The sequence below is a fragment of the Aplysia californica genome, unplaced genomic scaffold (genome assembly GCF_000002075.1).
Source record: "Aplysia californica isolate F4 #8 unplaced genomic scaffold, AplCal3.0 scaffold00823, whole genome shotgun sequence".
NCBI classification, from domain to species: domain Eukaryota; kingdom Metazoa; phylum Mollusca; class Gastropoda; order Aplysiida; family Aplysiidae; genus Aplysia; species Aplysia californica.
Window position 1 is genome coordinate 1,745 of NW_004798093.1, and position 18,486 is coordinate 20,230.

At 39.8% G+C, this 18,486-nt stretch overlaps 1 protein-coding gene across 1 annotated transcript in view; it reads left to right on the plus strand.

Moving 5' to 3' along the window:
* Window positions 1–319: 319 nt before the first annotated feature.
* The window catches only part of LOC101850757 (protein diaphanous homolog 2), a gene marked incomplete at its 5' end in the record, with an annotated part of 43,334 nt that continues 25,167 nt past the window's right edge, over window positions 320–18,486 (plus strand). The window contains 16 exon segments of the mRNA XM_013088861.2: window positions 320–388; window positions 1,536–1,599; window positions 3,322–3,455; window positions 5,645–5,753; window positions 6,909–7,019; window positions 7,919–8,037; window positions 8,516–8,632; window positions 9,368–9,486; window positions 10,214–10,386; window positions 11,887–12,273; window positions 12,631–12,745; window positions 13,834–13,923; window positions 15,266–15,462; window positions 16,204–16,290; window positions 17,188–17,340; window positions 17,989–18,118. Coding sequence (XP_012944315.2) covers window positions 320–388; window positions 1,536–1,599; window positions 3,322–3,455; window positions 5,645–5,753; window positions 6,909–7,019; window positions 7,919–8,037; window positions 8,516–8,632; window positions 9,368–9,486; window positions 10,214–10,386; window positions 11,887–12,273; window positions 12,631–12,745; window positions 13,834–13,923; window positions 15,266–15,462; window positions 16,204–16,290; window positions 17,188–17,340; window positions 17,989–18,118 — 2,174 coding nt within the window.

The window sequence follows — 18,486 nt, forward strand, 5'->3', positions numbered from 1 at the left end:
TCTTGTATTAACACCATCTCATCTTCGGCTTTTATATGTCCTTATTGTGTTGCAGTATTGTGCTGTGAAACTCTTACTAAAACTAGAACTAAATCTCCCCTGTCTCTGTTTTGTGTGGGTGGTTGCTCCTTCTTTCCTATAAAAAAGCCCATCTTCTCTATCTCTCCTCCTTTTTTGTGTTTGTCACTCTCTTGTAACACCAATATGACCTTATTGTGTTGCAAGTGCCTAAAACTCTTACTAAAATATCTGTATCTGTTTTGTGTGATGGTACATTGATGACGTGTGTAATTTTTTGTTTTGTTTTGCCTTTCCACAGCTGGGTCATAGACTTTGGTGACCGTGGCCTGAATGCTATCCTGAGGAATCTCACGTACTGCTGTGACAAGTAAGTGCTTTTTTCTACACTGTTTTACATTGATTTGTTCTTTTCCAGTAGCTACCCTTGTTTTATTTTCTACTTTTTCTGTAAGTTGTTGGCGGATGCTCTGGTATGGTTGGCTCCTTCGTTCCTATTAAACATCTATCGTCCAAATCTCTCCTCTTTCCTTTAGTTGTATGTCACTATCACACACCCCTAATCTTCGGCACTAAGATGACCTAATTGTGTTGCAAGTGCCTGCCGTAAAACTCTTACTTAAGCTAAACTACCTTTTCTTTTCTGATTCCTGCTGCTGGTGATGAAGAATGGTGTAGTATGTGTACTGTACAGTACAGTCGAACTTGTCTAAGGTGGCCACCCACTGTCAAGGAGAAAAATGTCCGTTCTAGACAGGTGACTGTCATGACAGGTTTGACTGTATTTGGACATGGGCAGAGTGAGCAACCTTTTCATCCTATTTTGCTCACCTTTAAGTTACCCCTTGAGCATGGACATTTAACCCCCCCAAAAAATTACAAAAGCTGCAAGATTATCTTCAAAAAGGGCTCTATTTCAGTACAGGTCACCTATGGATGTATATTGTGTAAAATAATTATAATTAAGCTATTCAGATGAAAAGTAAAGATTAAGATGTAATTTAAAGTCGGAAAAATAGATATATTTGGCGAAAAAAAAATGAAAATGTTAAAAAACAAGACTCAAAATTGCAAAATAGTTTTTTAACACCTTTTTTAAAATGCCTTCTAAACAATTGATTGATGCAGGCACTTGAAACTTTGAAGGAAATGGATTTAGGTTTTAAAAATGGAGGGGGACAAATGTATGGTTTAACTGGGTAAAAATGGGGAAAATCTAACCCGCAGATGGCCTTAATTTGATATTTTGTGAGAAAAGTTTCCTCTTTTAAGTATAGTCAGTGTATGTTATTTTCCGGTTGTGTTAAGAAGGTAGGGCTAAAGTAACTCTAAAATTACAAAAATTGATCGGAGGAAATTGAAACTACTAGTCACTTATTTTTATCCATGTTTACTGAACGTTTCCATTTTTTGTTTCCTTCTGACAGACATGCTCACTTTTTACCCCTTTGTTTTCTATGTCTCTTTCATTAAATAAAGGATTTGGCTCTTTCATAGATTGTTTTTGTTTATTTCAGTGCTGCAGAGAGGAGGAGCACATACGAGTGTGTACGGTGCATGAAAGCTTTCATGAACAACACGGTAGGTAGCTCGCACAGTGGTCGACTGTTTTACTGTAAAGTGACATAAAAAATATCATCAATCGTCATCTATGCCTTTCATCCCCGGCAGGGTATAGGCCACATACAAGTTCCTTCCATTTATATCTGTCCTGGGCTGTCCCTCCAAGCTTGTTCCAAGTGAGCTTCATCTCTCTCAGGTCCCTTTCCACACATCTCCTCCATGTTTCCCGTGGCCTACCCCTGCCTCGTGTTCCCTGTGGGTTCCACTACAGCACCATAAAATATTGAATCAGTTATAGGGGAGGTTGCCTTGCTGTAGCTGAACGACTCAATCGCAAATAGACCGGGACTTATGTTGACTTTTCCAGCCTTATGTAGATGTGTCTAAAGCTTGTGTCCTGTGATCCAGAGAATGTTCTTTTGTTGTGTTGGAATTTAGTCACCAGTTTGCTGTTCCAGACATATTAGTGACTGTTATGGGTTCAGATTTTAACTTCTGTCCCCCACCTGGAATTGGGCTGTGATGTTCTTCTGATGTTTGATGGCCATCATCGGATTTTTCAGATTTCATTTTTAGTGCTTCACCTTCTTTGACAGAATAAATTAATATCTTGTTTAATTTTGTCTCAAACTGAATTGTTTTTTGAGTAATATCATTGGTAGCCAAGCAACTCCTGTTCAATGACTTGCACCGAAAACTAAAAACAAAATGCTGTCTGTGATGTTAGGCGTTTTGCCGTCGCATGCAGCTTATTGTGTTGGAAGTACCGTAAAACGCTTAATAAACCTAGAAAACAACTGTTTTATGACGGTAAATCAGTGTTTCAAAGTCATTTACGTCAAAGCTGGAAAGATGGAATAAAATAGCATGAGGCTCTCGATATCTGTGCAAAATGTTTATCTGTGTATCTTATGAGTGCTTTCCCTGATGGAGACCTTTATAATGGTCCTGCTTGATATGTTATTGAGACATTGTTAGCACTGAGAGCTGTCCCTTAGAGTATATTCAAACTTGGAAAGGGACTAATAATTCCACATTTCTGCCTTATTAGTATGCATGTGAGTTGTCTTTGTTGCAGCCTTTTGGTTGCCTGGTCATTGTCAGCAGTGTGGCCAAATTTTGATGTTCTTTTGTTTTGTTTTGTTTTTCTCTTGTAAAGTCTATTCAATGTTAAGACATCTATTTTTTTGGGTTTTTAAATTTAATGTGGTAATTCACAGTAGAAGCATGGTTTTCAAAGGAAATTAAGATTTCATCAGTGGTACTTATGAAATGCTGTCCTCTCAAAGTTTGTCATTTTGACAGATCTTTTCAAAATCACCATCTTCCTCTTTTCTGCTGTCCCAAGACATAGCAAAGTATCTGAGGAAATCAAGTTTTTTTGTTTCTTAGTTTGTTACTTGTGTCAGAGACAGAACAACAACGTATCTACATATGAAACAGTAGTTTTCAAAGTGGTAATGTAAGTGACTGATCTCAATCCCATTATTGATGGCAAAGTGATGTATCTACATTTCCTCACAACCATCTTTAGAAGCTTTCATAACTTTAGACAGGCTAAATTAAATGCCCAAAGTTTTAGCATTTTTCTCAAAATCATAAAATGTGCATGTTACACGTTGCGCTGCCCCTTTGGATGGCAGTTTCGTGTCCGTCGTCTGTGTGTAGCCTCCCCCTCCCCCCTTGCTCCCTCCCCGTGGCACTAACCGTGACAGTGTGGCATGTTTGTGTGCTCTACAGTTTGGTTTGAAGCGCATCCTAGAACACGAGGAGGCCCTGACCATCATGTCGCGGACCGTGGACCCGGCCGACCATCCCACCATGCTGGAGGCAGTGCGGCTCTTGGCCGCTATCTGTCTAGTTCCCCCCAATGGGTAGATACTACTTTAGTGTATTCCTCACTAGAAAATTTGTTGTCGTGCCACCTCGCAAACGTAGAATTGCAGAGTTTTTCTATCTGCTCAGTACCTGGTTTTGAGAAATTTGAAGTAAAAAGTTTTGAGTTTCATATGTCAAGCTTTTTCGAATGCAATTCTTTGAAAATCTCGACAAAAATTCAGAATAATCTCACGATTTTGATAAAGCAAATAGACCATTTGTTTTCTGACCTCATGGGCTTTGTAACTCAAAACGGCCAAAAATGTCAGACAGAACTTTGTGATTCTAAGGTAGCGACCTGTCAAAATAAAGTTTTCCGCTTTATGGAACTGTATGACTTCGCTAAATAATCTTTATGTTGTGTGGTTTCCATCAGTTTATGTTAAAGGGTGACAGTATGAATGCTAAGATGAAGCTAGGTCTGGGAGCTGTTTATTGTGTTGAGGTAAAAAACTTTACAAAACAACAAAAACAAAAACAAAAAGCCTAAACTGTAGAAATTTAAAGATAAATATATCTGGTGTCTCAGTGATGTGGAAGGAAACTATAAAAATTGAGAGCTGACACTGACAAGATCATACTGTTTTGTATGTCAGTATGTCAAGCTAAGGACGTTACTACTGGCATGTTGAAAATCCAGTAACTTTTAGTGAAAATAGATCATAGCCCAGCTCTGTTTCTTACCATTGGGATCGTAGATGAAATGATTGGTGCACTTCCAGGAACAGCCTGTGTGTATAAATTCATTTTCAGTAAAGTCAGTAGTGAAGGTTATATGGCTTTGAGGAAATGATTTGTAGTTTTTCTCAAGAGAGAAGTTGCTGTTGTACTGATCAAAATGACTTCAGTACTTAGCTTTATATGTGGAATGGTTTTTTTTTAAAGGTCTAATTGAGGCAATTTAATGTTTTGTTGTATGTTATTTGTTACGTTGAAGTAATGTCAATAATATCGTAGATGTAGCACTCTACAGTAGAGAGTATGCAATGCCACCCATGAAAGTGAGCCTTTAGTTAGCCCTTCGTGACTCATATGACTGACCAATGCCGCACAGAATGTTTTGTTTAAACCGGCTTGTGACAAGATAATATCTTGTTCCTTCGTACACTGTTCCAAAGTATCTTTCCAGGAGACCTGTGCTAATGTGAGAACCTAAGTCCCTTGTGTCAGGGTCTGGGTTTTGTTTGTATGGCTCTTTTTGTCTAAGCAGACGGTTAATTTAGCTTAAGATGATCTCAAGGCTGTCTTCGTGCAGCTTCTTTCATGACTAATTTTTCCTATGTTAGAAGCACAGATTCTGTCTCTCACGCGTGCATGTCAGTTAGGTGGATCGAAGCTCTGTATTTCCGCTGTTTTCCTTTCGTCGTTGGCGCTTCTCTGCCTGGTTTTGTTCACATTTTTATGAAATCATCATCCCAGAGGTGACAATTTTCTGGATGAATCTGGAAATCCAGAAATCTTAAATTATCCGAATATTGTCTTGATTACATAATAGCATTGATAAGAGGCGGATTTAACAGTATGATCTGGAACAGTTTTTTTAGTCCCCATGTGCACGTTTCCTCTGGATCTGAAAAGTTATGGATTTTTTTTCCGTAGCCGGTTGGTGTCTGTGTCATTGTTCTTGAGATGTGTAACTCTGTGCAAGAACTGATTACTTTGGCTTCCTGTTCAGAATGATGTATATTGTCGTCTGTGAGCTTTTCAGCTGCTTTGCGTTATAACAGTTTTGCCTCTGTACTTGAAGTTTTTAGTAGTATATTTGATTATGCCTCTGGACCATAAATTTTCGAAAGTTTGGTGGGTTAATTATTTTTACTCTTGATTATTTTGTTCTTTTACTTTGACCTTTGTTTGCCTCCTCTTTCTCTCTGTCTCTCTGTCTCTGTCTCTGTTTCTCTCTCTCTCTCTCTCTCTCTCTCTCTCTCTCTCTCTCTCTCTCTCTCTCTCTCTCTCTCTCTCTCTCTATCTCTCTATCTTTGTGTCTCTCTGTCTCTCTCTCTCTCTCTCTCTCTCCCACTCTCTCTCCCACTCTCTCTCTCTCTCTGTCTCTCTCTCTCTCTCTCTCTCTCTCTCTCTCTCTCTCTCTCTCGTCTCTCTCTCTCTCTCTCTCTCCCTCCCCCCCCTTTCTCCTAGTAATGAGTCTTTTGTTTCCTGACCTTTGACCTGAATCGTTGGTCCCCAGTCATGACAAAGCCCTGGAAGGCATCACGGTGTGCGGAGAGATCAGGAGTCAGGAGCGGTTCATCCCAATCATCAATGGCCTAGGCATGAGGGATAACCTGCCCATGCAGGTAAAACTGCAGTTAGTTGTGAAGAAAAAAAGAAATTAAAAGAAAATAAAATTCCATTTTTATTTATCCTTGTTGGAAAATTTGATTTATAATGGTTTACATACATACATGTCGTACATTTACGGTGGCGAAGTGGTTAGGCTCTCAGACTTGCAACCATAAGGTGGGGGGTTTGAATTCTGTGGGGTTGAATCCCGTTAAGGTCGCAAATATTGTGTCCTTTAGAAATTCTTGTCCCTTCACCTGGTTGAAAAGTAGGTACCAGGTCATAGACAGTGAAAGATATTGTCATTTTGTCCTTGTTTGAGCTTGTAAAATCTGCTGCTTGCAGTGTATGCTCCCCAGGAGTCCGAGAATGAGAGTGTTTTAGGGTCTGCTGGGGTAACAATAGTTTATAAAGCGCTTAGACCATACTGTAAAGCATGGATATGCGCCATATAAATGCAATTATTACTATTATTACACACATACGTCTAAGAGTAGGTGTTTGTTATTGTGCCTGCCATGAAAATAAGTGATTGTGCTTGCTATGAGAAGGGTCGCAATCAGAAGATCAGAGTTCTGTTCCCGAAAAGGGAGAAGTTTATTGAGTATAGTTTCTCGGTCTTTCTACTGGGATGTTGTATCACTCTCAGATTGGGTTTTCAGAGACGGGCAGGGTTGAAGCCTGCCCCCTAAATATTCTAAAGTGTGTTGATGGAAGCTTAGAAATACGAACTAAATGAAAGAGATTGACTTTAAATGCTGAGGTCCCGCCTCTAAACTCTTTAAACCCTGAGTTTTTCCACCGCTTCCGGGAGTTTTTTCTACAGTCACCTAGACCTGGTGTACTATGTCTCATTATAGACCCAAAAGCTTGCTTCCAAATTTTAAATGGCGGAAACAAAAGCCTAGTCATTACTAAAAGACTTGGTTCGGGATTAGTTCTAAAAAAAACAAAAAATACTAGCGCAGAATGAAATGAAACAGTTGTCACTAATATCGGACGCTCTCAGCGTCAGATGGGGAACATGATTATTACTCTACTGTCGGATGCAGCAACGACAACAACTTCAACTTTTGGATTATCGATTGAGTGTCGTTATCACTTTTGAACAACAACAGCAACCACAACTACTACAACAACAACAACAACAACATGTTCCTCTCCCACAGGTGGCCTGTATACAGCTGGTGAACGCCATTGTGAGTACGCCGGACGACCTTGACTTCAGGATGCACCTACGGAATGAGTTCATGCGCACAGGACTCATTGATCTCATAGGGGTACGGCAATTGTTGTTACGTTTTATTTTTGTTGTTGTTGTTGTTGTGTGTGTGGGGGTGTGTACGTGTCTGTTTGTCCGTCTACCTGCCTGTCTATCTGCCTGCCTGCCTGTGTCTTTGTCTGCTACCTACCTGTCTGCCTGCCTGCCTGCACTTTTGTCTGTGTGCCTGTGTTCTTGCCTGTCTATCTACCTTTTTTTTTCACATGCTTGTCTTTTTGTCTGCTTGCCTTCCTGCCTGCCTGCCCATTTATCTGTCTGTCTGTCTGTCTACCTGTCTATCTGCCTGTCTGTCTTTTTGTCTGCCTGTCTGCCCATTTGTCTGTCTGTCTGTCTGCATATCTGTCTGTTAAAGACTGATCCGTGTACGTCTAGTTTTGACCTGGTCTGATCTTTTCCCTGTGTTACAGCAAAGGTTTCTGTTCTTCTGTATTGTTTTGTTGTCAGTGTGTACTCCTGTAAAAAGAAAAGTGGGGGAGAGAGAAAGAGAAGGGGGAGAAACAGGGAGAGAGGGGGAGAAAGAGGGAGGGAGGGAGGGAGGGAAAGAGAGAGAGAGGGAGGGAGGGAAGTAGGGAGGGAGAGAGAGAGAGAGAAAGAGGGAGGGAGGGAGGGAGAGAGAGAGAGAGAGAGAGAGAGAGAGTGAATACTAGTTGTGCGACTGTTATGAAGTATCCAGTTTTAGTTTGGATGTGAACAATGCAATGTTTTTAAAGCCACATTGGGATAGGGGCTCTGTATTTTATAATCATAATAATAAAAATAACCACAACAACGACAACAACAATAATAATGATAATTACAAAAGTAATCACCGTAATATTTGTAATAATAATAATGGTAATAATAATATGAGTAACAGTAGTCATAGTAATAATAATTTAAAAATGTATCTCTTCACAGTGGTTGGATGCCCAGGAGGATGAAGAACTGAGGACCCACCTTCACATTTTTCATGAGCACAAAGATGAGGACATGGAGGAGTTTTCTCATCGCTATGACAACATACGCCTGGAGATTGAATATCCTTGAGTGCCTCCGTGTTGCGATTTTTGAAGATCTTCGCTCCCGATTTTCTTTTCGAGCGGGTGGTTGGCATATGTTCTGTTTTGGTTTGCTCCTTCTTTCCTATCAAACATCTGTCGTCCTTATCTGTCCTACTCCTTTTTTGTGTTTGTTACTCTCGTGTAACACCTCTACTTTATGGCACTTATTTGACCATATAGTGTTGCAACTGCCTTTGGCAGGAGGTAGTTGGGGAATTTATGGGAAGACAATTTTTATACTTTTAGTATTAATAATAATAGATAGCGTTTGTATAGCACAAATTCCTGCTCAACAGCAATCACTATGCGCTTTACAATCTATATTTACAATTTTCAAGAATCTAGTTTGTGGTACTGTGGATGTAGATTCCTGTTGTGTATTGATTTTTCTCTCTTTTTTTGTTTGTTTGTTTTGTTTTGTTTTGTTTTGTTTTGTTTCCTTGACTTGCTCCAGAGACCCCCGGTCATGCTTCAACCTCTTGCTGGGCACGGTCAACAATACAGTGTCAGAGCCCTACTTTCTGTCTATCTTGCAGCACCTTCTGTCTATCCGAGACGACATGAACGCCAGGTCAGTATAATGCAAGGGTTGGAACGACATATTCATATGGACTGCTCAGGGCAAAACTCCCATCCGTCATATGTCACTTTTCCAAATGGCGTATGGCAGAGTCTCACATTAAGCAGTCGAGATGTGTTTATTGTCAAGTCTCTGTTTCTGTCTTTTTGCACGTGTTCAAATTGTGGACGAGTATATGTGAGGTGCGCTGACAAAATGAGTTACTTCTCCGATTTTAGCCTTATGGAAATTGATACATCAACTTTATAGGTGAAGTTTGTACAATTTGTAAGTATGGAAGAATAAAAGACATGGTAAACTTGAACAAAATGGCATCAATTAGAAATCTATAAATCTGACCGCAGTGTCGATGTTCGGCCGATATCTCCATTCTTGGACAGCGAGAAGTAACTCATTTTGTCAGCACACCTCACATATAGCTCTTATTGAAATGCTGATAAGTTTTATGTAAATGAACTTTGTTTTTGTTTGGGTTTTTTGTTGTTGTTTTTGTTGGGTTTTTTTCGTTAATGGTCTTCTCTAAACTCTAAAATGTTCCCCTGTGTCCTCCTTTTAATGCTAAGGGGTCCCTTTCATGCTAGTAAAGTTGTCCGATTTCTACAAACTCTTGTAGCTTAACTGTCAGTGATAAATTTGCATGATCAATGAACTGAGTATGTCTTTGCCTCATTTTTTTTCTGTGATGCCATTCAGCTCATTATTTCCTCTGATTGGTTTTCTCTGCAGACCCCAGTACTATAAGTTGATTGAAGAGTGTATCACACAAATCGTTCTTCATCGAAGCGGTGTAGACCCTGACTTCAGATATACTCGACGGTTTGAAATTGATGTGGAACCCCTGCTGAGTAAGTTTATTAGTCACTAAGAGTTAATCCTTTGATCCCTCGATACCGAAATATCTGTATGAACTCAATGTAGCAAACACTGTGGGGTACCGAAAGATCGGTATGGCACACTTACCTAAATGTGAAGTGTATTTACAGAAAGAGACCACAAATATGAAAAAGCGGCAACTATATACACCAGCATATATTACAACAAACGAAATTAGACAAATAGATAAAATCAACGCTAAAGTGAGCTGTAGAAAAGTATATATAGAAATTACTCAGGAGCCCAGTATAGCACATTTAACGTTCAGGGCCCAGGGTTCAATGGGTTAAAACCTTTGAGTCCCAGCCCCCCCTTCTCGATTCTGGTGGACCCCAGGGTCCTAAGCCCCTTATGGAAAGAAATAGTGATTCTATTTTTAAGAAACTCAAACTTAACTTATAACATACCCTTCACTTTAAAAACGGATGTAAAGGAAGGATAGCTTGTGAACAAAGAATGAGAACTCTCTTTAACTTAGTTGTTATGATAAAAACTTGTGAGCGTTGTGAATGAAACTTAATATGAATATAAATTTTAATGTAATAATTTATTTCTATTATTATTATTATTATTATTATTATTATTATTATGATGATTTTCTTCTTTTTCTTCTCTTTTCTTCTTATCAGTAGTAATAATATTGATATTATCGTTGTTGCTGTTTGATATTGTATAAATGTGTTTGTCTTGTGGCTACAGGCAGCCTGTCAGACCGGTCCAAGTTTGAAGACACGGGTGACATCAGCGTGGCCGACATCACACTCAAGCTGGACAGTGCGCTGACCGCCAAGCAGGAGTCGGAGGCCAAGGCCACCAGCCTGGAGAGCAAAGTCCAGCAGTACGAGCTGGAGCTGTCGCAACTCAAAGAGAAGGTGATTTCCGTGGAAGGGCAGTTACGCTTTTTTGTGTTACTCTTTTCGTTGTGAGATGTGCATAGCTTCGCCAACATTTACCCACAAAAACAAATATTTAGTTCTTTTTTTGGGCTCTGAGTAAGTAAGAACGTATTTGTGTTGGAAAATACTTATTTTCTTAATTTTTTTGCTTCTAGTATTGTTCCTCACGGACTTCAGATAGTGGAAAAGGAATTATGAAATTTCAAGACAGGATTTGTATTTGATAATTCGAAAGAAGAGTGACTTTATTGGATGCCGAAAAGTGTGTGTGAAGAGTTGGGGGGGGTTACTTGCTCAGTGCCCACCATCTTGACCACCCGAGTGAGTAGAGGCTGTACTTTGATTCTGAAAAGTTGGCAGCTTTCGATGTATTTGCAGGTTGACAGAGCAAATATTATGATTTTTAGAAGGTACTCCAGTTTTCTGTCTTCTCGAGAGTGGGTGATTGGCGGGTGCTCTGCTATGGTTTTCTCCTTCTCTCCTTTCAAACATCTATCATCCTTATCTCTCCTCCTTCCTTTTTGTGTTTGTTACTCTCTTGTAACATGTCTAATATTTGGCACTTAAATGACCTAATTGTGTTGCAAGTGCCGTAAAAGGCTTCTTAAAACTACACTGTCTTCTGGAGGAAAGGTAATGTGGATGGGATGCCTTTATGCTTATTTTGAAATGTCTTGTACTTGTAACAACTGCCAGTTGCTAAAACAAATTGTATTGTTTTACTGGAGGTGCTCTTGATATCAGTATTTTGCTCCCTGATTGTTCACATTTAGTGATGGTTTTTTAAAGAATTATATTGATATATGAAATATTTATAATGTTACTGATTTGATTTCAGTTTAAGGATCAGTATCAGTATTTTGCCCCCTGATTCTTTATAATTGGTCATGTTTTTAAAGAAATATGTTGATATATCCAACATTTATGTTGCTAATGTAGTCTCAGTTCTAGAAATGGAGAAATCAAAACTTTGAGGTTCAATTATTTTTTTCCAGAATCGGTGCCGTTTTGTTTGTACCTGTAGACTAAGCATAAATACTTTTGGCATGGGATAACCTAGATCCAGCACGGTTTTACCTTGTGTCCAACTCTTTAGTCATTATTTTGAAAAAGTTCAACACATTTCGTTAAGGATGTTTCAAAAATGCTTTGTATGCTTTGCTCTTTTGGGTCAATAATCATGGAAGAATTTCAATTTAAAGTTTTTTTGAAATCATAATTAAATTTATAATAGACACCATTCTTATACTTGACTTGAGAGAGTCTCTGAAATGGGGGAGAATTATGTGTAGAAAGTTATCCCAAAAACGCTCCTCTGTGTCATAATTTCTGGGAATAAGTATTGAGTGGACATTTTTGTAAAGCTGTACCGGGTCGTGGATGCGTTGAGATGAGATCACAGAACTGAACTCTGTGTGTACACGGGGTCGCCTTGCCCAGCCCTCATTTATGGTGAGCCACTTGCTGTTTCCCCAGATCAACCAAGGCATCGGAGCCAACATCAGCGCAGCTTTAGAGAAAGGAGCAGCGGGGGCCGGGGGAGGAGGCGGGCCGCCCCCTCCCCCTCCACCACCACCCCCACCTCCCCCGGGCGGGGGCCCACCCCCTCCCCCTCCTCCCCCACCTCCACCCCTACCCGGTGGCGGCCCCCCTCCCCCTCCTCCTCCCCCTCCACCGCCTGGAGGTGGCCCCCCTCCTCCGCCTCCTCCTCCTGGTATGGGCCCCCCTCCACCCCCTGGCGGGGGCCCTCCCCCTCCCCCCGGCATGATGCCCTCTCCCCAGTCCAACCAGTTGCCTTATGGTATGAAGCAGAAGAAGAAATACTCAACCAACACGCAGACAAAGAGATTGAATTGGAACAAGGTGAGTGAGTGTCTACTTTGCTGCCTGTTGTACTGGACTAGTTAATTCTACCATTTGTGTGTGTGCCTGGAAAAGGGTCCCAGTTGTCAGAAATTTTGGATATTGAAATAAGGGCTTATTATAGAAGAAAATTCAGTGCTAGACCTAACAATTGCGGTCAGACTTGCTCTTATGATCACCTTCAAAATACTCAGGTTCACGCACATGCATACGTGCGCGCACATACACACACACGCACGCACGCACGCACGCGCACACACACACACACACACACACGCACGCGCACATACTTCTCATGCCTTTCACTTTTTAGTTTTAGTTTCAGAGTTATTTTTCTCTTTTGTTTGTTTCTTTCAGGTCAATGCCAAAGCTTTGGACAAAGAGTCTTTGTGGGTAAACCTGCACGAGGAAGAGTTTGAAAATCCGGAGATCTTCAGTAACTTAGAGACCATGTTCTCCACCAAAGCCCCTCGTAAGCTGACAATTCATCCTCTTATAATTACAAAGTTCTATCTACTCAGTACTGAGTTTTGAGAAATTTAATTTCCACAACATGTCGTGCTTTTTAAAAATGCAGGTCTTTGAAAATCTTGATAACAACTCCGAATAATCTTACTATTTTGATAGAGCAGATAGGACGTTTGATTTTTTACCTCATGTTCAACTTAAAACGGCCAAAAATGTCAGATAGAATTTTGTAATTGTAAGGAAGCAAATTGGTAGCATTGAAGATAGATAAAACAAAAATAAATTTATGATTGTGCTTTTTAGCCCTATGTAATGGCAGTGTTTGCCCAATGCTTTTTGCCTTTGGTTCATGTCTTCTAGCCTTCTGATTGTGAATGTCAGTTAATCGATATACCTTTGTATAGTCTGCGAGGTATTTAGTTATTCTCTTTTTAAGTATCTTCATCTTTGATATTGTTAGAAACTGGTATTGTAAGACGAAGTTAGTGATATGTTTAAAGATGTTGATTTCCATTTTTGATCTTGAAGTGAAAATATTTCTTTTTGTCATTGGTTACTGTTTCTACATAAAGTAAAATTTCACTAAAGTTTGTTAGCTATGTAGAGAAGGTCCCACTAACAGAGCAACCCCCCCCCCCCCCAAATCCAAACACACACACACACACACACACACACACACACACACACACACACACACACACACACACACACACACACACACATACATTCACACACACACACACACACTCACACACAAACACACAAACAATGGACGGGTTCTATAATGGGTTTAAATCTTGAGCAATCATTTCTGTCTGTGCCATGTGTCCGTATCAAATTTGTTCAGTACCTTATTCTTGTTCTATATGATCTAGCTGTCAGTTTGTTTTTCTGGTTTTTGCTTTATTGATCTTTTTTTGTAAAGGTCTTCATATGCTCTTGACTGTCTAATACATCTTTTATTTTTGGATTGTATTCTCCTTTTTTTTCTCTTCTATATACAATATTTGTGAGGATTCCTGTTTTGTACACTCTTTGGAACAGGTTATGAGCAATAGCATAAAATAATTGATTTTTTTTTTTCATCCGCAGCCAAAAAGATTGAAAGTGAAGCATCAGAAAGACCTGCCAAAAAGGGCAAGGAGTTGAAAGTACTCGATATGAAATCGGGTCAAAATTTGTGTAAGTTTTTTTTTGTATTTACATTGAAAACAAGTCTTTACCTTGAAATCTAGTTTGAACAATATAATTTTTTATAGAGATGTATTCAGATTAAAATGCAACTTAAGATATATGGAAAATATTGATTTATTACCTGTGTTAAAGAAATTTATGTAGGTGGTTGGCAGGTGCTCTGGTGTGGTTTGCTCCTTCATTCCTATTAAATATCTACTGTCCTTATCTTTCCTCTTTTTTTATATTCGTTACTCTATTCTAACTCCTAATCTTCGGTGCTTATATGACGTCATTGTGCTGTTAGTGCTATAAAACTCTTTTTTGTGTTTGTTACTCTCCTGTAACACTTCTAATCTTCAACACGTATGTGACTTAATTGTGTTGCAAGTGCCGTAAAACTCTTACTAAAATAAACATAATGGCCCATTGCCACTTTACGTTTAGAAAGAACTAACTACACCAAATCCCAAAGTAAGGCACACATGGGTTTGACGGGGTTTTAAAAACCTCCTGCATTTTGTGTATGGATGATGTAGGCTTGGAACCTGGACTGGCGAGGCAATAAAAAACCTGGCCATATTACGATTTTTTAAAGCCAGACTGCTAATTTTTTATTTGTTGATTAGTAAAATGGTGGGTAGGCAGCCGTTAACTATTGAAGAAGGTAGTTCTTTGCAAGACCTGAGAAGGTTATAGATGTGGCTGTTATGTGAGTTTTATCTATCCTTGTACTGGCAGACCGCCCGGGGCGGTGCCACTGACTGAAGTGTCTTTAGGCCATTTCCAAAGGGGGGACATTTCTTGTTCTAATGAACAGTAGAGTTGTAAATGGGCTGTTCCAACAATGTCATGCTCATGACTGTGCCTGAACTACAACAGGGAACTGCTGCTTTTTCTTTCCTAATCCTTACTATTGTCTTTTCTTCTACTTCTTTTGCATGTTTGTCACACTCTTGTGACCCACTATTTCCAGGGGGCCTTGGTAGTCGAAGCAGACTTTGTGCTTTTAAAGCTAGAGAGGTGAGCAGAGTAAGTCTGATTCCCTGAAAGGACTTCTCTGTTGACATCCACCCCTTTGCACTCATATGACCGTATGCAGTTGCGAGCGCCGTGAAACCTCTACTAAAACAAAACGAATTGGACTGGCATAGACTCAAGTTTTATGAAAATTGATAATATTGGTGTGATTTAAAAAAAAAAAATGTTTTTGAGGAAAAGATGAAAAAAAGTGTTCTTGTATTGATGGGGGTGCCATTTTAATTAGTGCCCTGATTTATGGAAGAAAATACATATGCCAATTTTGGTTGATTACACGGAATAAATGGTTTCTGTTTTTTCTGTTTTTCAGCTATTCTATTGGGCTCCATCAAAATTCCGTACGAGGAGATCCGACGTCGCATCCTGGCGGTGGACGAGGATAACCTCACGGCAGCCATGTTGGAACAGCTCCTCAAGTACATGCCGGAGCCTGAGCAGATGAAGAGGCTCGCCGAGTTCAAGGACGATTACAAGAACCTGGCGGAACCAGAACAGTTTGCTGTCACAGTCAGTACTTTTTTTTTATGATTGCTGTCTCTGTCGTGTTCTTGTGATCGATGTGTGTGTGTGACATGTACAATCAAAATTTTTGAAGATGGCCGTGGATAGTTGAGGAGAAAAGTTAACCCCAAAGAGATCGTGACATATTCGACTGCATGCGGTAGGCTGCCTCACTCTAGAGGAGGGGAGCCATAGAAGAAGAAAAAAAAAAAAGAAGAGGAGAAAAGTGGGGTGGGATTTAAAAAAAAAAAGATATAATGGGGCATCTTGGACAATTTCATTATAATGTAAAAGAAAAGTACGTCAAAGATGGAAGTGGTGGTTTGTACAGGAGATTATATTGAACAGGTTCAACTGTATTTTGTTCAGTCTTAGCTTTTTGAACATGCATACCTCTTTACTAGAAATCTTCGAATCCTTGAATCATTGCTAGTCATTTAAAACAATTGTTGAATAAAAATGCAGTATATCTACCTACCCGGTGAGGTTATTTTAATGTTCCGATGGCCTTCCCTGTCATCTCTTCACTTTGAATTCTCACTTGTTCTGCTACAGTTTTGTGCATCTGGCTGGGACTAGGTATGTGAGGTCTCTCTTGCTGTGAGTTTTAAGCTTGATTTCCGATTACTCAAGCACTAAGGTTTTGAACATGTTTAATATTGTAATGTCATTAAATTTTCTTCGATATGGAATTTTGGGCTGCCAGTTTTTGTAGTATACATATTCTTATTGTCTTTCATATTTCAGATGTCGTCGATCAAACGCATCACTCCGAGATTGTCCTCAATGTTGTTCAAAATGCGCTTCCCAGAACTTGTATCCGATGTGAAGCCGGTAAGATCCAATTTCAGTCCAGCGACTTTGTGTAGAGTTTTTCAAAAAAGATGTGCGAAGTTAAGTTTTTGTCTTGCTAGCAAATTATCTATGCAGGAGTGTAAACATTTGTCACAGGAAAAACACAACTAACGAAAAGTAAATGCATTATAGTAAGTGGAACGACAAATGTTTGACAAAATCCCAGGTCTTAAAAAGATGGGCCAAGTTACAGGAAGTCTGGTGTTCAGTTACTTTTAGAATAAATCTTTTTTGTTAGTTGGTAATTGTAGACCATGTCTGGGTATATGCTGTCAGGCACAGATAACATGAACGCAGAAAATTTGAGATCATAGATAGTGTGTACAATTTTGCGTTCCTCGATCGATGTCTCTTTAGTTTTTCGCTGTACAGTTTTCCCAAATTCTAGAAGAGTTGAACGCATTTGTCAATCCCTGACATGTTTGAGGTATCTGTGTCCGACCATAGCTTGATTTTTATGTCTTTTTTTCTCCTACTATAAGAGGACCATTATCATATTTGTTTTATTGTTTTTCTTAACTCAAACAGTACTGTGTTGTGATAATTGTGTCTGTGGGTAGTTGACAGGTGCTCTAGTGTGGTTTGCTCCTTCTTTCCTATCAAACATCTGTCGTCCTTATCTCTCTTCCTTCTTGTTTGTTTGTTACTCTCTTGTAACACCTCTATTCTTCGGCTTGGGTGGTTGGCGGGTGCTCTGGTGTGGTTAGCTCTTTCTTTCCAATAAAAAAATCTATCGTCTTTGTCTCCCCTCCTTCTTTTTTGTGTTTGTTACTCTCTTGTAACACCTCTAATATTCGGCACTTATATGACCTTATTGTTTTGCAAGTGCCATAAAACTCTTACTAAAACTTTAAAAAACATTCTGTTGTGTCCCAGGACCTGGTGGCAGCCACAGAGGCGTGTGACGAGGTGAGGAGCAGCAGGAAGTTTGCCAAGCTGCTGGAGCTGCTGCTCATGATGGGCAACTACCTCAACTCGGGCTCCAGGAACGCACAGTCCCTCGGCTTTGATATCAGCTTCTTGACGAAGGTAAGTGACATGACGTCGGTCAGATTTTTGGTGAAGACGAGAGTTTTGTGCGAGGGAGTGTGTGTGTGTGGATGTGCGTGTGCGTGCGTACTTGTGTTCGTGTTCGTGCGTAATTGTGTTCGTGTGTGTGCGTACTTATGTGCATGCGTACTTATGTGCGTGTGTGTGTACTTGTGTGCATGCATGCCTTCGTGGGTGCATGCCATTGTGTGTGTGTGTGCATTTGTGTGTTGTGGATATGCCTATGAACATGTACTCGAGGGTCAAGTGTTCAAAGTAATGGAGGTAAATGGGTGATTGGTTGGTGCTCTGGTGTGGTTTGCTCCTTCTTTCCTATCGAACATCTTTTGTCTGTATCTCTCCTCCTTCTTTCTCGTGTTTGTTACCCTCTTGTAGCACCTCTAATCTACCGCACTTATATGACCTTATTGTGTTGCAAGTGCCGTAAAACTCTTACTAAAACTAAAAGTGATGGTAAGATTAGTTTGTTTCTGTTATCTACGTTTTATCAAGAATAAATAGTATTGCATTATCATTAAAGATGCACTAGCAACCATTCATGTTGAGAAAGTTTTGGATGTAGATATATTTATATAATTATGTCGCCAGGTGTGATGATGTGTCGAAATTTGATTTTTCTGTTCTCAGCTGGAGAATACTAAAAGTCAGGACGGCTCCATGACCATGCTACACTTCCTAGCTCAGATCTTGGAGGACAAGTATCCAGACATTTTGGGCTTCATGGATGAGATGATCCACGTGGATAAGGCAGCCAGAGGTGGGTACTTCGGCACACACAGAAACACATACATTTACATACACATTAACGTGTATGCACTCACCTACAGACATATACGCACGCACACGCACGCAGGCGTGCGCATGCACACATGCACTCATGCACATACATGTACACACACACACTCACAAACAATTGAAGATGAATTTCTTTTTTCTTTTTTCTTGTCCAGATTTTGCCAATCAAAGGAAATTGTTAATTCCTCCCAGCCTGACTCGGCCCAGTGACAGAAGTTTACAATGTTTGACCCATGATAAGACATATAATGTGCACAGCCTGTACTTTTTCATTATTGAAACTTTATTTGACAAAGGAGTATTTTATTATAATAATGATAAAAATAATAG